This window comes from Taeniopygia guttata, chromosome 5 (assembly GCF_048771995.1).
Source record: "Taeniopygia guttata chromosome 5, bTaeGut7.mat, whole genome shotgun sequence".
Taxonomy (NCBI): Eukaryota; Metazoa; Chordata; class Aves; order Passeriformes; family Estrildidae; genus Taeniopygia; species Taeniopygia guttata.
The window spans coordinates 29,469,366-29,495,668 of record NC_133030.1 but is presented as its reverse complement, the minus strand read 5'-3'; the positions used below and the strand labels follow the sequence as shown (position 1 = coordinate 29,495,668).

At 41.3% G+C, this 26,303-nt stretch overlaps 1 protein-coding gene and 1 long non-coding RNA gene across 6 annotated transcripts; one reads left to right on the top strand and one right to left on the bottom strand.

The window, feature by feature from the left end:
* The first annotated feature begins 38 nt into the window (after nucleotides 1-38).
* LOC100220974 (dynein axonemal light chain 1) lies at nucleotides 39-24,712 on the top strand. Of its 5 annotated transcripts, none has more exons than XM_072930029.1 (9): nucleotides 1,345-1,948; nucleotides 4,758-4,960; nucleotides 11,772-11,810; nucleotides 14,051-14,160; nucleotides 14,831-14,886; nucleotides 16,411-16,466; nucleotides 17,695-17,821; nucleotides 18,302-18,391; nucleotides 19,779-24,712. In XM_072930029.1, exons 1-9 carry the CDS (start codon nucleotides 1,408-1,410, stop codon nucleotides 19,856-19,858), a joined length of 1,302 nt encoding a protein of 433 aa, XP_072786130.1. In that variant the 5' UTR covers nucleotides 1,345-1,407; the 3' UTR covers nucleotides 19,859-24,712. The 5 variants fall into 5 exon arrangements, with proteins under 5 accessions (XP_030130223.4, XP_072786130.1, XP_041572574.2 ...); XM_041716640.2 differs by having other exon boundaries at nucleotides 1,349-1,948; nucleotides 18,251-18,391; XM_041716639.2 differs by having other exon boundaries at nucleotides 1,363-1,948; nucleotides 18,248-18,391.
* LOC140684283 (uncharacterized) lies at nucleotides 3,199-9,035 on the bottom strand. Its single transcript, XR_012056330.1, has 2 exons — nucleotides 8,908-9,035; nucleotides 3,199-3,841 (listed from the first exon to the last, which is right to left on the bottom strand). It is a non-coding gene; the product is annotated as an uncharacterized lncRNA (long non-coding RNA).
* Nucleotides 24,713-26,303: the final 1,591 nt, after the last annotated feature.

The following is a 26,303-nucleotide window of genomic DNA, read 5'->3' as shown; positions in this document are numbered from 1 at the left end:
CTCTCTCACTGCAGCTAGCAGCTCCAAGCAGGGCCCCACAACAAACCATATATCCTAAGACCTGACTTAGAGATCTCTCGTCCATCCAGGACCAGCCCTCACCACAACAAGGAACATCAGAGAATAAGCTATTAGGTTTCTTGAAGGATGATGGTGGGTGAAAGCAAGAGCAGCTTCCATTTTACACCCTCCTCTAATCTTGGTTAGAGGCCTTGGCCTCTTCTTTTATGTAGTACAGGGTTATAAGCTGTGGAAAACAAATGGTGGTAAGGCTGTGTGCTTTGGGTGTGAATTAAAGTGGAAGTAACTTTTCCAAGCTAGGAACCAGGATGAAAACATGCCTTGGCCTTCTCAGAGGAGATGTATACCATTGCCCAGCTTTGTGTTCTAGTTCCAGTATTCCAGTTTTTCTGGAAGCAGTAATCTACCTCCAGTAATCTTTCTGTTCTCCCTGTGCACTTCTCCCTCCTTTGTTGCTCCTTGCCCTTCTCTGAAACCACTAAAATGCATCTGCCTTAAAAATATCTAATATTTCACTTACCAAAAGCAGTACTACTGTGCCACTGCCTTAGAAATATGTAATATTTCACTTACCAAAATCAGTACGACTGTGCCAGCACCCTCAGGTAACACTTCACATTTGTAGGCAACAAACAGCCCATAGCTTGATATGATGTTCAGAGAGCATGCTGAAGAAATGAGACATTTAAACAGTCTGTGGAAGTTCATAAACGTGAAGAAGCAACAGAACAGGTCCTGTTAGGTATGCTGGAGTCGCTCCCGGATGTCACCTCAGCACGGCTGGGAATCGCTGTGGAGATCCGCAGCACTGTCGGAGCTCCCTGCCTGTGCATTGCCCAGATGCCGCCTCAGCTGCCTGCTGCTAAGGGCTGCTGAGAGCAGCCCGGCTGCAGCGCTGGCACGGCGGCTCCGTGAGGCGGCCGGCCCGCTGTGGCGGGGCGGGGCTCCGGCCGCCCGCCCGCTGCTCTCTGCGCAGCGGGGCGAGCGCTCAGCCCCGCGGGATCGGCAGTAACTTTGTGCACCCAAGCGTGGGGTTGAAGGAGCAGACGCTGGGAGTTGCCGTGCATTTGCACTGTGTGTCCGAACACGTTGTACCCGCCAGTGCCTGCAGCCCGACCTCTCCTGTGCGTCAGGCCCGTTTGAGCGTTTTGTATCCACCGTACTGTAATGGATAAAAGTGAAACTTTAACCGCTGCCCGCGGCTCGCTGCTCCAGTCGGTTGGATGGTTTGGGGGAGGCGGGAGCGGCCCGCCGCTGGCAGCCTTTCGGGGCTGAGGGGCGGGGAGGGGCTCTGCTCTCCATTGGGGACGCCTGGAAGGGGCGGCGGCCGCGGGACCGATATTGCAGGCGGCGCGGCCGCACCGCGCACCCGCCACTGCCGCCGCCATGTGGAGAGCGCTGGCTGCCGCCGCCGCCGCCCCGGCACGGGCCCTGCTGCGCGCCCCGCCGGCCCGGCGGGCTGCTAGCCTGGCCGTGTCCCCCACCGCCGGGCCGGCGGACGAGCGGGTAGAGACGCGGGTGGCGGGGCTGAGCCCGGGGCAGCCGGTGACCCTGCGGGCCGTGGCGGCCGATGACCGCGGCTGCCTCTTCCAGTCGTGCGCGCATTACCGGGCGGACAGCCGCGGGGAGCTGCACCTGGGCACGGACGCCTCCCACGGCGGGGACTACACCGGCGTGGAGCCCATGGGGCTCTTTTGGAGCCTGGCCCCCGCCGGCATGGAGAAGCCGTACCAGCGGCTCGTTCCCCGCAACACCAGCCTCCCGATGAAGGTGGAGGTGTTCGTCCACGAGGGCCACAGCCCGCCCGGCTCCATGCCCGGGCCCGTGGTAGCCAAGGCCGAGGTGCAGAGGTTGTTCACGGCCCCCGGCGTGCGGAGGATCCGGCTGAAGGAAGGAGTCGTAAGGGGCTCCCTTTTCCTGCCGCCGGGTGAGTGCCTCGGCCCGAGACCTTCGTCCCGAGGCCGGCGGGACCCCCCGCCTTCTCTGACCAGAGCAAGAAAAGTCTCGTAAAATAAACCCTTGCAGAGGCTGTCACCCGGGGAATCTGCATTCCCTAACAGCCAAACGCTGCCCTGCACACAAGTTGCCCTGAACTCTTCAGAAGATATCCCAAGTGCTTGTCGCGACAGGGCGGGCACGGGGACGCGGCTCTTGCGGGATGGGCTGGAGCTAAAGGAGAACAGGGGTGATAGAGTTTACTTCGTTGCTGTACTCGGCCTGTGGTTTTTCAGTAGGTTTGATGTTTGCTCTGGAGTACCGGAATCTAACATCCAGAAAAGCTGATGCGCTTCATTGTGTGAGCCTGTACTGAATGTCCCAAGGATTTTACCCTAAGTAGGACTGAATTAAAAAGGTATTTTTCTTCCCTTTGAAACACAAGCCAGGAAGCAGAGTAGCAGCTGAAATTCTAAAAAATACATGTATCTCATCTCTGTTTCTACAGAGTGATTACAGTTAGTAGTTGGGTTACTTTGTGGTATAAAACCAAAATAGATTTATGAGCAAGTTCTGCCTGTTCTGCTTATGAGATAGTTGTGCTTTATGAGGTGTGATATTCTGATGGTCTGTGAGTGGTGATGGAAAATGAAACCTTACACCAGTGATTGTGTTTGTACACTGGAGCTATGAATTAAACTTCTTGTAGTTCCCTGAGTGTTGTGGGTACTGGAACTGCCCTCCACATTACCTCTAATTTAATACTACTTGGTTCAGCAATTCCTGTAAGTATCACTACAGTTTAGTATTTAAGTATTTTCATTCCAAACCAATGAATTTTATCCATTTAGATATGGATCCAAAGTCCACTGAGGAAAAAAACAACAGAGATTGAACTTTGAATTTCAGATGTTTAGTCAGCATGCTGGATTTTCCATCTCTAAGACATTGTTTTGATCTATCCTGCCTTAAAGGATGAGTTTGATTTCTGCTGAGCTCAGTGGGAACCCAGACATATGCAAGATGAAACTTCACTTTCCCCTTTAGAAAGTCTGGCAATGTAATAGTGTTGAAAAGTCTGGAATCATTGCTTAAATTATATTGACATCCATCATGATGGAGGATCCAGTTACAGCATTATGATCATACACTTCTTTGCTCCAGGGACAAAAAAAAAGTTAATATTTTTAAGATAGGAATCTTAAATGTCAACCATTCTTATTAAAAGTGAGAGGACATGAGTGGTCTTATGATGTAATTTTAATATGAAAGTGATTTCTCAATTCAGGAATAAGAGTTACAGATGTAGAGGTTTGTTTTTAAATGTTGGTAAAGTTTTCTAGCCCACTTTATCCTGCTTTTTAGTGAGTTCTGCAGGAACCATTTACTTGGGCATGTGTAAGCACTCTGAGAAGCAGTCCAGGATCCTTGTGCAAGTTAAAGGGTGTCTTCATGAGAGTGAAACACATTAATCTATGACTATGTTCTGATTACATGCTCTTGCTAGAAAGCTTTCCAGGTAGGAGTGATGATTAAATATGTATTTTCTTGCCATATCATAGCATTATAATAAATTTATCCCAACCTATTTTCTCTCAAGTAGAATATTGAACTTCAATGAAAAAAAATCAGAACTGAATGAGTAAGAACCCAAAGGCATGTTTCAGTCCTGTTCTGACTTCTTAATGCTTTAATCTGGGAGGTTTCCACCATTTAGCATGTCTTGTACAAAACTTCCTTTTCTCAAATGTGTTGAAATGCCAGAAAACTTTTCTTCAGCATATAGAGGTAGTGTCAGAGAGTTAACATACTCTTGCAACATGCGTGTCGTCTTTGTGCTGAGACAGTTGTAGTGAGCTGGATCAAGGCACATCAGCTGTGACATCTGGTGGCCGGGGCGGGGAAAAAAAAAAAAAATTGTTTGCTTGGGGTCTTTGAAGCTCCATTAAGTAGCATCTTTTGCCTTCTAACCTAAGATCTCCTGGCTTGGCATACATTTTACAACATGACCTTGATGGCAAAAGCACGGCTGTTGAAAATTGTGGTTCTGATTATTTCTTTAGTTTGATGGGACAGATCGTATATATGTATGTGCACATTTATCTGTACATCAGTCCTGCACACGCAACCACACCCACACAACTCTCAGTTCAGCCTTCTGTCTCATCACTTCTGCAGGAGCAGTTCTCCTGCCAAAGCTTACCGTCCTCATGTTGAGACGTAGTAAGTCCAGTTGATTTTAACAATGGGTTATCTTTGTTGGGTTTTGCTCAATGCAGTTTATTCCAGAGTTTACGTAAGTTTTCTAGAATTTATTTCAAGGGCTCAGTGTTCTTGCCTCATTACTCATGAGCTTGTACTTTCTAATTAAGAAGCAACTTTGTGGGAAAATAGCTGACTTGGTGTATGATTGGTCTGAGGGCAGAGGTTAAGACCATGGAAAAATACATTTAGAATGGTTGTTGTTATTTTTTGTTGGGTTTGTTTGTTTTCTTTGGGGTTATTGTTGGTTTTTTAATTTTTTGTTTTAAAAAGCTAAACCTGTAACTTCATATATTTTTACAGGAATGTAAGGACTTGGACCTATTCTTTGTTTGCAATAGCTGGAGTGGGATACAGCACTGGTTCTCTCTCTCTGCTGTGCAAATGGAAAAATAATTACTATTAATAGCTAATGTCTTATATGACTATTAATAGCAAATGTCCTAAGCATTCTGTATTTTGTTGTTCACTCTTCACCAGATAGTTTTTTTGTGTCCTGTTTGATAACTTTTCCTCTGTAACTCTTCTCTTTAATATAGGGAACGGTCCCTTTCCAGGAGTGATTGACATGTATGGGGATGAAGGAGGCTTGATTGAATTTAGATCCAGTCTCCTGGCTACCCGTGGTTTTGCTGCTCTTTCTCTGCCATATTTTGACTTTGAAGATCTTCCTAGGGTGTTAAAAGAATTAAAACTTGAGTACTTTGAGGAGGCAGCAAGGTTCCTACAGCGTCACCCAAAGGTGAGTGCAGTAAGAAACCTCTTGGTACTCGGGAGGATTTAGCAGCTATGCCTAAGTGGTGGTAATTGTGGTTTTTTTTTATATTTGAGTATCAGTTTCTGCTGGGCAAGCTCAGGCCCAATAACAGCTTACGCATATGACTGGGGAGAGTGAATTTCTTCCAGCACATACTATCTGTTAAATTCATGCTGGAGCTAGAAGATTGCTATTCAGTAGGATAGTGAATGCTGGAGTATCCTCCAAACAGGACCAGTGGTGATAAAAATGTTTGGCTTGTTTGGGTTTTTTCCTTACATGAAAGCAATTAGTTTTAAGAGAGGATGATAGTAGCTGAATACTAGCTGAAAGAATGAATTTGATAATGTAGGATGTTGCTTTCAGTTTTACTTTCCAGGCTAGAAAAAGACAAGACAAACGTTACTTATCAAATCCTTCAAATGTAATTTGTGAGGTTACTTTATTTTTCTGAGACTTGAATTTCCCATTACCTGTTTTAGGAAAATGAGAAAAAATTTGCATTAACATATGCAGTAGGGACCAAGTAAAGACTGAGTGATCATATGCCTTGTGTGTGTCTGCATTTTTTGTGGGGTTTGATCTCTCTTGGTGTCTCTGAAAAATAAGACCGTAAACAGGAGGAGAAGCATGGGTCCAGACTGTCACTTTCCAACAGGTTACATCAATAATTAACCTAACCTTTTTTTTTTAATAAAACAACTCCAAAGTCAATTAATGGCTAATCCCATTATAATGTATGCTTCCTTTATTCCTTTCTTCCTCTCTTCTCCATCCCCTATCTTATCTGAAGGTGAAAGGACCAGGAGTTGGAGTGATTGGGACTGGGAAAGGGGCAGAATTAGCACTCTCCATGATCACCTTCCTGCCAGAAGTAGTGGCTGCTGTCTCAATCTCTGGCTGTAGTTCAAATACAGTTGCAGACCTCCATTATGGTGAGACGACTCTGCCTGGGCTGCGTTTTGATATGAAGAAAGTCAGTGTCTCTGACTCTGGTGTATTTGACATTTTTGAAGCTCTGGATGACCCAATGAATCCTGCTAATTCTCCTAGCGTGATCCCCATTGAAAAAGCAGAAGGTCACTTTCTCTTAGTGGTAGGGGAGGATGATCGGATGTGGAAGAGCTCCTTATATGCCGAGCTGGCAATCAGGCGTCTTCGCCAGCATGGGAAAGAGAACTTTGAACTCCTGAGTTATCCGGGAGCAGGTCACCGAATTGATCCTCCTTCTACTCCATTTTGTCAGGTAGCTATGGATCGTGTTTTGGGAGTGCCTGTTCTGGGAGGTGGAAAGAGCAAAGCACATGCCCATGCACAGGAACACTCCTGGGGAAAGATTCAGGAGTTTCTGCACTTGCATTTGGGATGAACACTTAAGCACATGCAAGCTGTTGCAGATCTGCAAGGACTGAACTTGAGCCACCAAAATGACTGGTGATGACCGGTGAATTGAAGGGATTGACTGAGACAAGCCTTGAAATATGGAAATAACCAAATGACTAGTTAATTACAAGTAAAAATCTAAAAAGAAAGGGATTTATTTGGAGCAGCCTAAGTTAATTTAACTAGGTAAAGAGAGGAGATGTGAAACAACAAACAGGCTGCACTGTGGTACAAATTTGACAGCTCAAAGTGGTCATGATGAAGAATGTTAACAGGCAGCCTGCACCCTCAGCAGTGACAGACAGGATCACACCTTGGCAATGACAGATGATAAACGAAGACATCCAGATAATGAATGACTCTGAGTCCTAACCTAGCTTACCCCAGAATTCTCATATTTACAGCCATATACACTTTAGAAATATTTTCCATTTACACAAAGCTGGAGATACCTACTTCAAATGAGGCTTGTATACTTACTGTGGTCTTCTGGTGACAGTCTGTTTCTTTCCAAAAAGAACTGTCTGCTGAATGGGAGAATGAAGAGTACTTTTCCTTGTCATCCAAGGAGAATGGCAGTACTAGCACTGTCTTGTATTTGGGATGTACTGTCTGGTTCTGTAATGTCTTGGATTGCCATTTGACACTCAGGGTATTAAGATTCTGTTGGATAGGTTAGAGCATGTCTAAACACAGCCATTAAGTTAGGGATTAATTACTTGTGGAACTCTTTAGTAGTGATGTCAACAGATGCTGAAAACTGTTCTTAGGGAGAAAGCAGAGTTGGGAGACAGAAAACCTAGCCTGTAGATTTAAACTGACTGTAAAAAGCTGTCACCTTATGGCGGTGATTAACTCAGAATCATACCAAACTAACAATGCCCTCCAATCAAGCACCCAAAGCCAAATCTAGGGTAGCTTTTCCATGACTACCTGAGATTTTTTTTTTTTTTTTTAATCCAAATTCATTTTTGGCTAGTATCTTTTTCCCCCTCACCATTCAGGTAGAAAGAAACAACTTCTTCCCAAATGAGCTGATCTCTCAAGACGGTCTTGCTGAAATAGTGCCAGTGCGGAAGGCCTGTTTAAGGAGGGTCTCTATTAACAAAATTTCTCCTTCCAAAGTCATTTTGTCAGACCAGTTTGAGAGCTGCCCAGGAAGATACAACACTTTCATTAGTGGTACTCAGTTTTGCTTTGCTCTCAGGGATTTCTCTCCAGTTAACTGTCATTATGCTGCTGCTCAGTCTCAATAGCTTTCTGCAACTCTTATTAATCATTCTATTAAAGTCACATGTTTTTCACACACAGTCAATGCCAACTGAACAATTTACCCATCCATTCCTTACAAGAGAAGCTCCATCCTGCAAACTACACAAAAGATCTCTTCATGCCTGATCTCTAAACTCCCTCACCAGCTGAATAGGATTTTGCCAAGTCCTATCTGGTGCCTGAACTTCTGCTAACACAAGCAGCCTCAGAAGTCCAGGACCAGAGCCTGCTGCAATGTGCTCCTTGGTGTCACCCATACCTGTCAGACTGCCTTTTTCTCCAAACTCATTTCAAGTGGCAACTGTAGGAGAAAGGTCTGTTGCATGAAGATTCCTTCCTCATCCTGTGTCTCTTCATAGCTGGAGCTGTTATTAATTGTGCAAGAGCAGCACCTCCCCTATCCCTGTTCTGTCACTCTCCTAGTGCCAATATCTGTGCTCCACACTGCAGTCCTACCTCAGCATATGCATTGCTATGCAAGATTGCAATCTGGAGGTTCAGGAAGTAAATGTTAATTTGTAAATTAAAAAAAAAACAGGTAAATTAAGAGTTTGCAGACTTAATTTCTAAAGCACAAGTTTTTAAGATAATTTAGTGTCAGATTTTGTCAAATACATGCAATTTGAAAGAGAAGTAAAACTTTATTAAAAAGCAACCATGTGTAAGAATTTGATGTTATGTATTTGTTTGGAAAAGTGAATGATACTTTGTTTTAAAAGGAGGAAAATTTAAAAACAATGTAATTTTACTGCACAGAGCCTTTTTGTCAACGAGTCAGGGTTTCCTGGACAAAATAATTAATAGAAGGACCTGTTGAAAACCAGACAACATTTGCGCTAGCATTTTGTATATTTACAATGCTGCCTGGGGACCCAAGAGGCATTGCAGGCACTCTGCAGAATGTGTAGCTATTTCCTGCAGTGTATATTAAACTGAGTGCCTGATTATGGCCTTACAGCCACGTTATTTATATTGGTTTACATTCACAGAATTGTTAGGGTTTGAAGAGACTTCTGGAGATCACCTAGTCCAATTCTCCTGCTAAGGCAGGGTCACCAGTTACACAGGAATGTGTCCAAGTGGATTTGGACTGTCTCCAGAGGAAGACTCCATGGCCTCTTTGGGCAGCCTATTCCAGTGCTCTGCTACCCTCAGTGTAAAGAGGTTCTTTTTCAGGTTGAGGTGGAACTTCTCGTGTTTCAGCTTAAGGCCATTCCTCCTTGTCCTGTCACTGGGCACCCCTGGAAAGAGCCAGGCACCATCCTCTTGGCACCCACCTTGGAGATACTTGTATCTATTGAACTCTCCTCTTCTATAGACGCAACCGACCAAGGTCCCGCAGCCTCACAAGAGAGGCTCCAGACCCCTCATCATCTTTGTGCCTCTCACTGGCTCCTCTCCAGTAGCTCCTCTTGTACTGAGGAGCCCGGAACCCGCCACGGTAATTTTTTGCCAGGCCAAACGCCCATCAGTTTCCATTAAGACGAGTGCTCGGGGGCTGGACGAGCCGCAGCTGAGGGCCATGACCGCAGCGGCAAGGCCCCGCACCGCCGCCACTCCCACAAGGCGCCGCGGGCCGCCTGCGCGAGTTCCGGGCGGGGCGTTCCCCGCGCCCGTAGCAACCGGAGCGTTCGCGGTATCCACGGTGTCCACGGCGCCATGGTGAGTCCTGCGGCCGGGGCTCGGCGCGGGGGCTCGGAGCGGGGGCTCGGAGCGGGGCTCGGAGCGGCCCCCGGCCGGCGGTGGCGGCAAGGGGCGGCGCGGGGCGGTGCGGAGCAGCCCGGGCTCGGCGAGAGCCGCCCGGGAGGCAGCGCGGGGCGCGGGCGGCGGCTGAGGCGGGGGCCGGGGGCCTGCTGCTGTGCCTCGGGAAAGGGATTTCGGGATCAGGAAAGACGGGAGTCCCAAACTCGCAAACCTCCGTTAGGACGTGGTTTTAAGGCGGCAGTATCGGTGATCCTACAGCGATTAGCTTGGTGTCTGTTGTTGTGCAATTCCGATTTCATCTATTTAAAATACAAATAAAGGTGAAGTGTCGCTGTTTTGCTTTTTACTGGGGGTCTAAATTTTGTGCATACTATGTGTCCAACTTCTGTGTTTTAGGGGGGAAATACATAATTTTTTTGCAACTATTACTAATACAGCTGTGGTTATTTTTCCCCTTCAGAAATTCTGTTTCTTGTTCCTGCCATGTTGATGGTGACTCTTCAGGGTGACCGCTGGTCACCTGGCATTTTGAATATTTTAAAATAAAGTATTAAGACTTTCTTTAGACTAAATACCTGTAGAAAATTAATTGTTCAATAAGCAAAAGAACCCTGCAGATAAGCTTTTTGGAGGAAGTTTCCCTTAAGTAACCTCCCGTGGCAGAAGATACTCTGATTTACCTACAGAAATTTCAAGTGCACCTCAAAGAAAATTAAATCCCTGATATGTGCTCACCAGATAACTTGCTGTGCTGATGTCCATGTTTTCACCTAATCAGCAGAGATAAGTCTACAGAGGTCGGGGAAGAAGCTTCTCCTTGTGCTCCCATGGATCAGTAGCTTTAAAGTCCAAACTGTTTTTCGGCATGACTTTGAAACAGCAGCAGCCACTGATCTTGTAAATGCATTTCTGCCTTCAACATGAGTGACTGAGATCATGTACCCAAATGCCGTGGTGACTGGTTGCCATAATTATGAAAAAGGCAATGAAATTTCTGCCCAAAAAACCCCAAGTAACTGGAAGCCAGCTGGTTTTGCCTGCACACTGGTAACTGTTAGTTGACTTGAATGAGGCTGTTGTAGTGGGAACTTAGGGACGTGATCTTCTGAACCAGAGGAGGTCATGCAGATGTTCATCTCTGGCAGACACTGGGGAGCTGCCGCTGGGGCTCAAGTTTGCAGATCATCTCCAATGAGACTTAGAGCTAGCTATCACTTGGTATAGACCAGATTGAAATGAATGCCTGTCAGTGGGCAGAAACAGCTGGAACATCTGAGGATGTCTAAATGGAGGTGCATGTTGATGTTTGAGGTGCATGCTTAGGCTCCCTGGTGTTGCTGGGTGTTTGGTGGCTGTGGCCTTTTCTTATATAAAGCTGTCTCAGCTGTTGCCTTCTTTGCTGGCACCAGAGTTTCCTGTGGTCCAGAGTAAAATACCCAGCACTAAAGCTCTGTGACTGAGGTGGCTGCCTGTAAGATTTTTGGGGGAAGTTAGTTTGTTGCTTTTAACTCCTGCACTGGCGGGAGGGAAGGGTTATATATCTGATTACCTGAAAGGCTGCTTTTATGCATACCTGCTTCCCTTAAGAGCAACAGCAATGCCAAAACTAGAGTCTTTCTGTATTTGTAGAAAGAAGGCTGTTGATCACTGTTTGTAAAAGATTGATCTCTGAAACCTTTTTAATCCCAAAGACATCTTGGAATATGTTTGATGTTTAGAGAAACATTAAACATGTTGTTTATATACTACTGCTTTGGATATCTTTATGTGGTTTCACTAAGACTCTGATGTGAGGTGGAAAAGTAAGAGTTAGAGACTACAGAATGCTGGTCAGTGAGTCAGTCCTTAAAAAGCATCTCTCAGGTTTTTCCAAACCAAATAATAGGTGTTTTCACATTGCATGGTGTAACTCAATGCAAAACAATTGGAAAGAAACCCCAAATATATATAATCCAGATTACTATTTAGTTTTGGCAAGGTCTACCTCATTTTCTTCAGTGAATTTTAGGAGGCTGTATCATTCTTCTGGTCACATACTTGCTTTGAGGCAGGAAGTTGCTAATGCACAATAGAAAGTGTGAGGGTGTAAGAGCATTAGACTGCACTTTTCAATGCAGGAACTTCTTATGCCTTTAAATTGAATTTCACCATAAAAGCTAATAAGCAGTGTTCCATGGGGCAGAGAATGAGATCAAGAAGATAATGTCCTGACATTAAGCCCATTGTTTGCTTCCGAAAATGCAGCAAAGTACCCCAGAAAACAAAATTACAGGACACTGCGGGGTTTCAACTTCTTTGACTTGGCTGACCCAAGTGGTGGAAGGGAGGCAAACAAGCAGGATAGGGAGAGGGAAGGAAGAAGAAATAGATTTGCAGTGAACGAGCCACTTTAAAAATTCAATGAATATTCACTCACTTAAGTTTGTTTCACTTTTAGGCAAAAGCAACAACCATCAAAGAAGCTCTAGCCAGATGGGTAAGTACTAGAACAGTGTCTAGCAGCGTGAGGTTTGACTGTATTCAGCTCATATTGTTTTTAAAACATTGTGAGAAATATGTTTGCTTGAAACATCTGCTTTAAGAAGTTTCACAAAGTAAAATTATGATTACTGTTGTTGTTGTATAGTACATTCTGTCAGACTTTCTGTATGTTCCTGTTAAATTGATGCAACTGGTATAGATTAGTCTGTTTTGTCCTCCTGCCTTGTTCTGCTGGATATGCATTGGCCTGAAGCCACAAAGAGTTTCAAAGTTGGGGATGTATTATGTTTTAAATATGCTCTTTTCACTTTACCCAAGTGCAGTCTTTCCCACAGAATAAACAACAATGAAATTCTCACTGTACTGAATTCACTGAATTCAGTGAATCTTTTACATGTCTTTTGACATATGGTCCCTCAAATTGTGCAAAGCTTAACTCAGAATGAGGTTCTTGGTTTTCTTCCTTCTTAAAGTACTCTGTTAATACAGAAGCTTATTTGTCTGGTTGTGGCTGACCTGGTCTTCCAGAAAGCTGGAAGACCAGGTCAAGGTCTTGTGTTGGCAAGGATGTAGATGTAATGGGAAATGATGATGTAGGATGCTCAAGGGTATAAAAAAAGTTTGCTTTTCCTCCCTCACTCTTTCTGCCTTCCAGAACTTCAGCTCCATGTTTCCTATTAGCAGATTTATTTTTCATTTGCTCCTCTGTCACATGTCTCTTAGAATCAGCCTGTGTCAGTGAGTTTCCATTTATGTTAGGCATAAAGTGCTGCATTTGTTTTTCTGTTCCAAGTAATTAGGGATCGGTCTAAATGTTCCTTTTACTCTTCCTAATCTGGGTCTATGTGACTTGTACAATTGCATTTGGTGTTGTGTTGCATTCTGAGTGTTTTTCTTCCCTTTGACATAAGGGTTTACCTCTGCCCTACAGCCAGGGTGACATTAGTAAAATCAAAGCAACTTGAAATCAAAGCAGCTTCAACTTGGCAAACATGTAACCTGTTCTCATAAAAACATGTCTGTTCTACCTATATTTTCTCTGTGGGATATTGTGGCTGTGCAGCTGCTTCCAGAAGTACTTGGTAATCCGGATGAATTTTCTTCCTGAAGGTGCTCACTGCTGGCACAGTCTGTGTTGGAAGCTCTCTCCCTTCCATGTTTTTAAGGAAAAATGTATTTTGTTGGTATAAGCTCATAGATTACAAACTGAGTGTAAATACAAACAGATACAGTACTGTTGTTAGAAAAGAAAATGGAAGTTTCACATTGATATAATTACTTTGTTTGAACATGTATCACCATATTCCAGCAAAACATCTGATGTGCTTATTTGCTAAATCACTAATTTTGAGTAAAAATACTGTCACACTGAATTTGGACAGAAACTGGAATATAAATAAGTGTACAAGACAACATGAGTTTTTAAAAATTAAATTAAGTTTTCTGAAGTATTTTGGGTGCATAAGAGGAAAAACAATGTTATCAAAACCTGATGTTCCTCTGTGGGGTACTAAAAGACTTATGGGATATGATTAATTTAATTACAAAGAAGCCATATCAACTGTGGCACACTCAGCTATCTCTCTTTTCAGTAGATGCATGAAATGGAGGAGGAAATAGAACTCTTTGTTTTGAAAGCGCCAAGATTTCTCCATTGTTAATGGACTTCCAGTCCTTGCACCGAACACTGAGTGAGCTGACAAAATGCTCCCTTTGTGCTGTCAGGGAGGCAGCTGTCAAAACTACTCCTACTCTCTAAACAGATACTTGTTCCAAGTGTTTAGTCAATAACTGACATCACTTCAGAATTTTAAAAGCTTTAATTGACCATATTTTTAAATAAACCTAAATGCCAAAGTTACGTCCATTTTTCCAAGGCTCTGAATTATCAACCTAGGTTGTAAATGGGAAATCTGTCTTTTGCTGTATTCTCTAAAGTGTGACATCTTCTCTCACTCTTTCTTAATGGCTAATTAGATTTTTTTTTATTCCTAATGCTGTGAATCTGTTGAAGTTCTCCCCCAGAACACACTCTCCTGTGTTCAGTTTGTGCTGTGAGCTTTTTATATTACACTAGCAGAAATCTTAATAACAGCACTCAAAATACTTTCTCTTTCCAGTAGTATATTGGAATTCCTTCTATAGTATTCACTTTTAGAGTAATTCTTTTAGTGTAGTAGTTTTTGGTAATTGCATGTAGCAGTGAGTCTCTTCCTCACCTTCTCTTTTCTTTAGGAAGAGAAAAGTGGCCAGAAGGCTTCAGAGGCAAAAGAAGTGAAACTGTACGGGCAGGTTCCTCCTGTGGAAAAGATGGATAGCGCTCTCTCCACACTTGTTAACTGCGAGTAAGTTCAATTAAAAACGTGTTGGAAACAAAATATTCTCCTCTATTCATTTCAGCTTTTCTGCTGTCCACTGCAAATATGTGTTTACTGTGTTTAAGTGTGGCCTTCAAAGCAGCAACTTTCTCTTCTTTTTTCCTTAACCAAGCTTCTCTTGCTGTACACAATTGCCCTTTTCAATTCAAAGACCCCTGTAACTTAACTCAGAAGCTGTTAGTGTAGATTCTGTATTAATATTTGTCCCTAGAAAATTACATAGAAAATTAAAATATCACTATATAATTACAGATTTGTATTTGGAGTCTATCGGCTAAATGGCATGCTTATGACCCACTCCAAAATTCATGGGAAAAAAGAGGCCATTTGAGCAGACTTTCAGAAAGAGATTAGAGTATTTTCAAAAATAAATATCCATGCCTTTGATAAGGCTAGGCATCAAAAGATAATCCAGTATTTCACATAAGTAACTCATGGTACTTTCCCAGAAGCTACATAAAGTTGAAGAAATCTTAATGGTATGAGGATATTTTGAGTCTGTTACGCATACAGTTAGTTTACCATCTAATGAGACAAGAACATATAATTATTTCTAATGCAGTGGTGTTGGGACATAGAACTCTTCCAATGCAGTGATCCCTTATACACTGTGAATCAATTATTCTTTCTTTTAAAGGAAACTATCACTGTCTACAAACTGCATTGACAGAATCGCCAACTTGAACAACCTAAGTAAGTGACAAGCCAGCTGTCCATTATGTTTGTTTTCTAGTTGCCTGGTTAGGAGATATACCATCATTAGTTACATGTGTCCAGCTTTATTTATACCTGTTATTATTCTTTTTTATTCCCTCCTCATAGAACATTACAAGTGACCTTTAAAATGACCAGTCTTACTGGAGAATGCATGCTGTGCAGCCATGGTGTATTGCAGCAGGTATCCCTGCACTAGCCTTGACAGTTGTCTCAAAGTGCAACAATCAAAAAATTCCATTCACTAAGCACTTCAGTACCTTCCCGTGGGCCTTGCCGTGCTATTCAGCACCTAATCAGTTCTAAAGTGATGTCATGACCATTTTCCATGCTGCTGATTTAGACAGTCTGCCATTCAACAACTCTACAAATGCATTACTGGTTGCAGTGAGGTTGGAGTGTTGTAGACCTGGATGGAAAAAATGTCATTCCACTTTGCAGAGGATTAGATATACTTGGTTTCATTTTGTTCATACTTTATATATGGATGTGCCACCTGTCTAGAAGTAGAGCTTCTCTTTCTTGGACAACTGTCTTTGAAACTCTTGGGTTACTTACTTTGGAACAGAAGTCTTAATGGTCTGTCCTCAAGACTTTGACTGTGGCATGAGGCTGGCAAATGAGCTGCAAGTTTTGAAGTCAAGTTTCCAGGCTTTTCTGTTCCTATTAAAATGCCAGCTGTATAGATAAGGAACCTGGAATCTCATCCTTTCCAACTGCACACCAAGAGATCTGCCGAAGAGCTTGATAAACTTATTTCTTTGCATAATAAGCTCAGACTTGAAAAGATTTGGAAATATTAGTCAGGGAAAAATATTCCAGTAGTCTTTCCAAATAACTGTTCTGTAATACTTCAATTGAGTAACTATCATGAGAAAAAATAATTGAGCAGTTATACATAGAAGTGAAACCAATGACATTTTTTAGTGGGATAAAACCTTAAATGTCTTTAAAGCATCCTAAATATTTATATTAATGTAGATTCAAAACATCCAGTCTATACCAAGTATTTGATGCTAAAGCCAGACAAACTAGAACTAAGCTGAATGTCTCTCATCAGGCATCTATAAGGCAGCTTTATATGCTGCCTGTAGTATAGAAACCAAATCTACTACCTTAAAATAAGATCAGAACCAGTTTTGCCTAGAGAAGAAGGGATATGAATTATGTAAGACCAAAAGAAGCAACTCAGCAGTTAGAGTTCAGGTGCAAGGTTAAATAATAGTTTTTTGTTCAGTTATTATCAAAACTGAATTTCAACTAGGTAACCTACACATGACCAGCTTTGTATTCATGAGTGTATTTCTGAGCTTTCCTCTGCATCAATTCCTGCTGATCTGTTTAGGTCAGGAGGTTTTGTTTCTGTTAGGTTGTTCTTTCTTAAGGCAGCCTGTTCAGAGTGCAGTTTGTAAACAAAATATGGTATTTTACCTGACTTACAGCATCTTCTTATTTTAAAGAAACCCTGTTTATTAACAAGATTTTAAAAAAAATTTATTACAGAAAACTTGAGGATTCTGTCTTTGGGAAGAAATAACATAAAGAACTTGAATGGATTGGTATGTGCTTTTTAGTATCAATACTTCACTAACAAAATAGAATATGAAGTTATTTCCCTGTGGTCATACAAGTCTTTGCTGAATTCAATAAAATTAAGTGAATTAAAAGGTTAGGCACTAATCTTTTATATTCTCCTTTTGCTGTCATTTGTTCACCCTCTTACTTCTGAATTTTCAGATAGTTGCTCACTTTTTTTGGTTCAAATTCTCTTAATATTTGGAAATTTTTCTACCTTAATTTACTACACTTAAAATTTTTAAAAAGAGAGATTTTCTTATATTTATTAAAGATAATCAGAACTTCTATTTTAAAATTGCTGTATCTGTAAAGCCATTTCAATTCTGCTGGCTTTACATGAATATAATTCCTGCAGACTTTTTGCATGCAGAATTTTGTACCTGAAGATACTGAGGCTGTGCTTCTTTAATACAAGTATTGGCAGTCCTGTAAAAACAGACTTCCTCAGAGTCAGTCGCTTTTCTGTTAACTGGCACCTGGAACAGTATGGCTTTAGAGTTGATGGTGGCAGGACTGAGTCTACCTAGTAGGGGAAAATTAGTTGAGGAAAAATTTGATCAATTTTGTTACCTTTGAATTCAGGGCAGAATAATACTTTTTTCAATCAGTATTTTTAAAATGAATATATAAATTATTTTCTTTCTCAAGAGATAAGGTTTCGCCTCAGAGCTGTTCTGACCTTCAGAGATGCCATCTCTTAAGTGTGAAAGGCAGAGTTAGTGTGTAATGACTGGTTTAAAAAAACCCTCTCTTTTGAGAGAATTAGGAATGGGATTTCTGGCCAGAAGATACAGACATACCAGAATATACCAGAAGGAATAATACTCTCACACTGTATAACATCCCTTCTGAAGCAGTTGTTGAATTGCATTCTCTTCACATATGCTTGCAGTGCACAAGTACGCAGATTTGTCTCCTCTGCCCCTATGCCTTAAGAATTACTGCAGCCAGCTACATCTTGTTTCATTCCAATATAGCAATTTCTGTCCTCCTTACATATATTTGCATATATAACTTTGCCTTTTGATTCCCATGAGCATTTGCAATGCCTAATAATTAGGGACCTGCTTAAAAGGAAATGAGGACCAACATACCTTAGTATTTTCTCACATGGGAAAAGGTGATTCTTCACCTGTAGAAGTTGAAGAAAGAGTATGAATAATAAGGAAGTATACTTCCGCTTATCTGAATAGTCCTGTCATTTTCCAGGAGGCAGTTGCTGAAACTTTAGAGGAGCTGTGGATCTCATACAACTTAATTGAGAAACTGAGGGGTATCCGTGTAATGAAGAAACTGAAGGTTCTTTATATGTCAAATAATTTGGTGAAAGACTGGGGTAAGCCAAACATGTCTACTCTGTAGAGAATTCTGTAGTGTGGTGAATGCATGAGTTAAGTCGCCAAGTGAAAAATAGTGCTCATGAGAGCTCATGGAGTATCTCATGGAGCTTTGATTGTAACTGACAAGCCTGCAGACATGTGCAAAATCCCTAAACACCCAGTCATGCAAGAGAATAAAAATAGTTAGAATATTGAATTTAACTTCTAAGTCCAATTAAGTTCATGCTTTGAATCATCTTTCTCCAAACTCTCTTAAAGCACATCACTGTTCTTTAACCTGACACCAGTTAGAGCCCAAGCAGTCCCTCTCCTGTTGTATCCCATGCTCTTTATGTTTGCACTGAGTGTGAAAGGAATGTGTGGTGCAGCTGTACTTTCTATGTTCCACAATCTGGTTGGTGTTTTCACCTTTGTGGTTGCAGCAGAGTTTGTGAGACTGGCAGAGCTGCCAGTACTAGAGGAGCTGGTGTTTGTAGGCAATCCACTACAAGAGAAATTTGCCGCTGATCAGAGCAGTTGGATTGAAGAAGCAACTAAACGGGTACCCAAGCTGAAAAAGCTGGATGGTGAGTCTGGGGCATGAGGCAATTGGGGTGAGTTAAAAGCTTAATATAAAGACAACCACGGGGAAATTAAACATAACCTCAGAGATTCATTTGTGTGCCCATTAAATTAATATTCCTCCCTCCTCTTCAGAGTTATTCTCTGAAGAGGAAGTAGTTACTGAGATCCTGACCACAATGTTTGATGGATTTTGGAGTGCTAAATCCAAGTGGTCTTGCAACCTACAGTTGGGCATTATTCTGTAGTTACCCAAGTAGTTTTATCAAATACCTAATAGGGAATGGAAAGATTTAGCATTAAATAAGTTAACAAGGCTTTCATCTGCCAAGTTGAATTACAGTTTCCCCAACAAAAGAGGTGACATGAGAAAATGGAGATAGACAGGGATATATTCTGGCTTGCTTTTGATGCAAGGGCAAATTTTCAAAACTGCATGCAAATTTCCTAAATGCCTGAATATGCAATAAGCCTCAATTTGTGAGCTGTCCTCTCCTATTTAAGACACTGGTATGAAAAGATATTCAACCATTTAGTTACTAAATATTAGATAATTTTGAAATCTGCTTTAAAACATGTTAATTTCTGTAAATGGAGATGTTAGCTGTTCACTATTATCCCCTGTTTATTAAAGCAATGAAGGGGAGAGCAGGAGTGGTTACACTAACATAGAGTCAGAATAACAGCAGGGAAGGGAAGAGTGGAAGCATGCCAACAAAAGGTGACAGGTTCACTACAGGGGGTGGTGGATGGGAAGTCTATTACCAGACTCTATCTAAAACCAGATCAACTACTGTAAAAAAAATATTAGAAAGTAGAAACCTGATGAGAGATTTGCACTGCTAGGAATGATGGCCGGCAGTGGTCCATTTGCTTTGTAATAGGAGAGGTTTTGAATGTAAAACAAAACAAAAAAAAAAAAGAATGGGGCACATATTTGTGGGCAAAAAGTGCCCTTGGTAGTATAAGGTTAGACTTACTAACCACACTAAAACTTGGGCACATATGTCAGGAAAAGGCAGCACAAAATAGGGGCCCCACAAGAGAAGGGTGATGTGCTGATTGGTTGTTAACAGTTGAACTGACTTGGTGCATCTCCCGGAGACCAAGTGAGGCTGATCTTTGCAGAACATAATTTAGTACCTTTTTGTTCCCTGTTACCCAAGAGGTTGGAAAAACATCCAACAGAGGAGCTCATAAGTTGAAGACTTTTCTAGTTAAGACCAGTTGAGGTATGTGGAAGTTCATGTTGGTTAGAAACAGGCAGGAAATACAACTCCTGACTCTTTCCAACAGAACAGATAATTCATCATTCAGATAAGATCATAATTTCAGGTAGATCATAATTAACTATGTCTTCCTCTTCTTCTTTTCCTATTTTTTTCCTCCTAGGTACCTTAGTTGTTAAAGGAGAAGAGGAAGAAGGAGCAGAAGGAGCAGAAGGAGCAGAAGGAGCAGAAGGAGGAAACTGATGACACTTTCTTATTGGGTATTAAATTATTAAAGTATCTCCAGATAGCTTTGCACATAAACTTTTATAAAAGTATTTGTTTTGAAGGAAATCTTTGGGCAGTTTTTAAAAGACCAGCTTATCTCCACAGTCTCTCACCCAAAGAGTTAGTTACCAAAAATTGCTCACACTGGTTTTGTCAAGCTTATGACACCTTCTGTAGAGACTAGTGGAGCTGAGTTTACCTGATGTTTGGCTTGCAAAGGATTTTTATTTAAATTAATACATAGCTATTTTTAATTCCTGATTAGTGGTGCTTGTTGTTCACTCTTGGGTTATAAAAGAACCGTTTTAGCTTATTTGGTGCTGCTGGCCAATATTGAATTGGAAAGTCTGAGGCCAGAAGAACAATGTCGTGGTTTAGAGACACCTGACGAGCTTTGTTGTGTTTTATTTTGTCATGGGACTTTCTCAATATTTTTAATATGTGAATTTGCCTTTTCATTCCATGAAGTATTATGCCAAACAGGCCCAGTAGTTGCAAACATACGCACAAAAAACATATTGGTCTGATGAGTGCTTGTTCCTGGCCTTAAGTCTTGAAATGGGCTTCTCACATTGGAACTCAACTGCATTTCTTAGAAGGCCACGTATAACTTATATATTTATTTATTTTTAAGAGGCAGTGGGAATTCATTGCATGGTTTCTGTAAGACTAAAATACCTGCTAACTTTGGGTTTTATCTCTTACTAAGACATTATATTAGATTGGAATATGTGGCCTATTAGCTTACAGCTGGTTTCTGGCTTTGGATTGGGTCACTGGTGGACATAATCCTTCTCAGCTCTGGAATCTTCATGTAACTAAGGAGGCTGATAGAGAAACTAACAGCAAACAGAAGACCTGGGCTCGAGGACAGAAAATTTTGATTTTGGGGATACTAACTTTTTGTGAAAGCACAGGTATAAGCAGTAAGAGAAGGTAGTGGGGACGATGTAGTTAGTGGGGATGAAGAGAAGAGAAGAGAAGAGAAGAGAAGAGAAGAGAAGAGAAGAGAAGAGAAGAGAAGAGAAGAGAAGAGAAGAGAAGAGAAGAGAAGAGAAGAGAAGAGAAGAGAAGAGAAGAGAAGAGAAGAGAAGAGAAGAGAAGAGAAGAGAAGAGAAGAGAAGAGAAGAGAAGAGAAGAGAAGAGAAGAGAAGAGAAGAGAAGAGAAGAGAAGAGAAGAGAAGAGAAGAGAAGAGAAGAGAAGAGAAGAGAAGAGAAGAGAAGAGAAGAGAAGAGATTGGTAAAAAAAGTATTGAAGAGGTACTGAATATGCTATATTGCAGGGTAACCAATTTTAGTGAAGACCCCTTATGTGGCTATTTCTAGTGAAAAGCATTAAACAATGATGAAGACATACCTGATTGCACTGTGGAATGCCAATAGTGCAGTTTTAATTCTTCTCTTTGAAGAATAGATGGAATCACCTGAGTAGATTTTTCTGCAGTTCTTTTTTGGTTTTTTAACAAGCTTTTCTTCAAATTTGTGGTACCATCTTTTTTTTTAATTGAAGTGACAACAAGTATATCTGCTGGTTCTGATTTATTGAAAAAATATGGATATTGATCTAGTACCGATATCCAACTGTGACGGACAAGAACTCTCTAACAGTTTAAAGTTAAGAAAGTGTGTGTTTATTCGACGCTGGGCAGCGTGCAGGATAGCTCCCAAATACACACCGCGCCTTCCAGGTGATTACAGAGTCTTTTATCTATACAGGTATTGAATACACAAAATACAAATACATATTCCTAATTTTGCTACATCCCATTCCCCGCTTCGTATGCTAATCACTCCAAAAGCTATTAAGCATGCGTAGTTGTCCCTTGAAATGGGTCGGTTGTCCCTTTCATGGGGAGGGGTCCTAAAACGAGGAAGTAAATGAAGTCTTCCTCGTTCTGACCTTTCTACCTTTTCAATGCAAATATGACAAATGAACTCTTGGTAGAACTCCCATTCCTTGTCTTCAATTGGTTTCAGAACAGAGGAGGCCCACAATTGTCTTATGTTCCTAAAAGCTATTTGTCAGTTTCTATATTCTTTATTATAAACCCAGCTAACTAAACATTGTGCTGACAAGCAATCAATTATTAGTTAACTACTAACTCCTAACTTCATTAAGGCCTACTCATTTATTATTATTATTTTAATTAACTCTAGTAAGGCTTATTTTTAACTAAAATCGTAGCTCCTCTAAAATCTCTAAATTCCTTAAAGTTTACGTTTCAGTTCCAGCCCAGGCATAGGAGGGACAGGGTCAGAATGCCACTCTTAAGTTATTTTGTTCGTGAAGGTGTGTCAGGAGTGTGGAGAAGTCTTGGAGGACAAGTTCAGAGATGAAATGGTAGAATTGGTCCAGGCATCAGTGGTACAGATCTCAAGCTCCAGGTATAATTGTTGTAGGCGATTCTCTGAATCAGTTTCTAACTGAACACTGTGACGTAAATTATTACAAGACAATCACAGTTTCGTTTCAATATATTGCTACCTTATCTGTGATTATTGGAGGAATTCTAAAGCATTCTGATTTAAATTGGCATTTGCTGAAGAGGTTTGAGTTTGGTTTGGATCCATTACTAAAAGTAAGGTCATGAGCAGAATGGCAAAAACTCTAGACATTCTTCACTCAGCACAAACTATTTCCAGGCAGCTGTTCTCTTTACTAGAAACTACTTTCTTAGTTAGCTAGTTCACTGGGTCTAGACAACTTCATTTTTGTTTGTTATTTCTTTAGAAGTATTTCCTTAGCTTTATCATGAGTAAAGGCAGCATTGACCAAGAAGCACCATGGAGGAGTGTCTACAGTCAGCAGTCATTTTCCATGTCTTTTGAAGCCAAGCCATTCTATTCACTTGCAGTCAACCACTCATGGCAAGGTGGGTGTGCTTCAGCAGTACAGAGCCTGTGGCACACACAGGCCCTGCTGGCCACATCTGCTGGGGTGGCCCACAGGAGATTGGCTGTGCCCTTGACCACTGTAGTCAAAGTGTGGCTCATGCGAGCCAGAGCTTGACTGACTCAAAACTTGCCTTCTGAATGTTCCCCACAAGCAGAAATGCCAGATTCATCTCTGTGTTTGGAGATATTGACCACATGGTGCTCTTCTCCTAGTGCTTGGCCACAAAGTGGTTGAAGCTGTGGACCTGGTCTCTCCCAGCACAGCTGCAAGTGGTGTGTATGGCTGGGTTAGCTCCACACATGCTTGTGACAGGAGGAAAAGGGAGTGATGAGCACAGTCCAATGCCAAGTAATCCTGCTGGTTGATTCTTTAAATATGGCCTAAGTCTGTGCATTTCTGAAGGTTATGTTAGATACAGCGAATGCTCTACACTTTGGCTGTATCGGGGCATTCTGAGAGCAGAATAGAAACTTAGTGTTCTGACTATGTTGTAATGATTGAAGTGAAACACAGATCCATTGACAAGCTGTGAGGGATAAGAGCAGTTCCTGGCTCTTGAAAGTGATGAGTAGAAGCTACATCTACAGTAATCAGTCCAAAACTATTGTAGGTGGTGGTAGAGCTGGGTGGATTGTGTGGCCCACTCGCATTGGTGCTTTCCACAGATGAAATGGCACAAATTCTCTAGCTCTTTTCTTTGGGGGCTGCATTATGAATACCAACAAAAAAGGGGAAAAAATCATTATTGAAGACAGGGAGCATCATGTCTTAGAATATAGTTAAAAACCCTTCTGATAAAAACTATGTGTCAGTCTCATTGAAACAATACAGTAAGAATAGAATTGACTGTGACTTTTGTTTGTCAGGAGATGCTTTGTCTCAAAGCTGGTATCTTTACTTTACCTTGCTTTGTCTGATGAGTCATGATTACCTTCAAGAACCAAACAACCTCCCCAAACTTTTTCTCCTCCAAAGTTTTCCTAAATTTTTAAATTTGCACTTTAAAATTAGGCACTGGATGTGATGGAAGTCATAGAGAGGTGGTAGAATTAAAACAGCTAGTTTGCATATTGGTGGTGCTACATTATGCTATGTATAAGGTGACAGTGACACCTTGGCCTGTGCCCCCACAGGAACATTAGAGTGAGATGCTGGAAGGCCTGGCTTTCACTTGTGCACTCTGCTGCTCCCTATCACACCACATCCAGTGAAGCAGTAAGCACGGTATTATTCATTAATGAATGGAGCACCCATATAAAATGTGCAAGCCACGTGGAATTCTGCTTTCCCAGTGAAGTTATAGAGGACTAGCATCCACTTTATTACTTAGAGAAATATCCTAAAATCAAATCAGTGGTAGAAACTAGCTAGGTTTTTTGCATGCCTGTTGGCACATTCACCTGTCTTCAAAGAGCTGATTGATGTATGCAGTGATTATTGAGAACTGATGGGAAAATGACAGAAGAGACCTGAGAACCAGCAGATGACTCAGGTTACACTAGAAGTAGGCTCATCTAGAAAAACTTCCAAGCAAGAGAGCACTTTTAACATCCCCTTTGGCAATCTTTTGTATACAGTAATTTTGTAGCATGAAAAACTGTTAAATTTGCTGTGTTTAAATTATTTAGGCCTATATTTATAAATGTTATTCTGTGAAAGTTGTTCAAAAATAATATTACCTTGTTTTATACAAATGTCTTTGCCTGATGTGTAATGAAATAGTTCAGCTTGTGAAGAGTATTTGGAAACTAAATTTCATTCTCATGAAACGTTCCTGGCTGCTCAGGAAGCGATGTATTTAGAGTATGATAGCATGTAAATGCTGTTCCTTTATTGCCTCTATATTTTAGAATAGAAAATAACTTAAGGCTTTAAAAATGCTGATATATTGTGATTGTTGTCATCTGATACATAAATATTTTTTAATCTTTTAAGACATTGGTTGTCAGAATTTGTTCTTAGGTCCTAAGAGAAAAGCCTACTACTGCTGTATGTGGAAAAAATATCCAGGTAAGTTAGAGAAATAGCTGGTTTCTTCACGACAAAATTACTAATTCACTTTGAATTTAAATTCTATAACAATAATATACAATCAGTTTCATTAAACCAGACAGGGAAAGGCTAACTGATTCAAAGACTTCTCTAATAGAAACTTCAGCCTTGAGTAGACCATGTCACTGAAGTGTAATTTCAAAACTCTATAAAGAAAATTCTTCCTACCCCACAGTCCACAGCAGTTGGTCTCAATAATGACAAGAGCAGCATCCTACAGTGGTGGTTGTAATGCTGTTTAGAAAGCATATAGGGAGTTACTGCAGAACTCCTCACAGTACCACTAACTCAAAGCTTACTAGTGACTAAAATGCTTTATTAGGTTTCTTTCAGTAGCTGAAATAACTTCCAGAAGCTTGGGCTTAGATCCAGCAGTTAAAAAAAGATAGAACACAAATTGCTCCAAATGCATGGGGTTTTTGATTGTCCAAGGTTTGCTTGCACAGCCTCAGATTTAGTGCCAAGTACTAAACTTCAGCACTTTTGTCAGCTGGCATTGACAGGGATGCAAATATGTGACTTAAAGCCTTAAAGTCCTGGTCTGTTATCTCAAATGAAGGCTTCAGTGTTCCCTGTCTCTTCACACACCAAGCAAAATACTTTTTTCTCAAAACGTCATTGCTGATCAACTGCCACAGGCACAGGATTAAACTAAAGCAAAGACTTCTATACTGAGCTGAAAAAACTAGTGTTTTCATGTTTTGGGCTGAGTCTTTCTCCTGCCATCTTTGCCAAAAATATTGAAATGAAAAGGTCAGCATAAATGAACAGGTGTGCTGCCTTAGATCCTAAGTGCAATCTCACAGGAGACCAGTCAGACACTGGCACATTTCTGCCATCTGCTTTATGTAGCATTTGTAGCTTTTAAAGACATCATACCCACAGGTGTGAGAACACCTGTGTAGCCTAGTTAACTAAAAGGCAAAGTACCAAAACAGAATGAAGATGTTTTGAGGATAGATGCAAGCATATTTAAAATCCACAGCAAGGTATCCAACTGCTGCTAGAAGAAACAAAATACATACTGTGTAACAAAACCTGTTAAACATCCCCCCCTCGGATTCAGGTAACAAGTAAGTGCCTTTAAGACAGTATTTAGTAAAAGTTTTTTCAAACTTTGTCACTAAAAGTGTGATACAATATGATCTACAACTGAAGCCATTGCAGAAGTCATATCTGATGCAAGCCTATCAGGTACTAAGTTACTCCATGATGTCTTTGCCTTGCCCATGGTCTTTGTAGTTGTTTCAGGTAGTGTCAGAATCCCACCGGCCTTATTTACAGCACACCAGACCTAGAACTATTCCCCAGGAATTCCTAGCACACTGTCAAGGTTGTTTCTGTCTTTCTGCAAGAGTGCTTGGCTTGGAGGGGCACACACATCCCATCAACACTTCTGTAAAGCAGTGGAGCTGCAGATTTCCCTGGTCTCCTACAGCCACAGGTGCCAGTTATTTTCTTGGATGTAAGACA

Coding starts and splice junctions, on each gene's coding strand:
- LOC100220974 (XM_041716639.2), top strand. CDS start 1,408: ATGTGGAGAGCGCTGGCTGCCGCCGCCGCCGCCCCGGCACGGGCCCTG. Junction 14,161..14,830: donor TCCACACTTGTTAACTGCGA/GTAAGTTCAATT, acceptor TTTCTTTTAAAG/GAAACTATCACTGTCTACAA. Junction 17,822..18,247: donor TAATTTGGTGAAAGACTGGG/GTAAGCCAAACA, acceptor TTGTGGTTGCAG/CAGAGTTTGTGAGACTGGCA.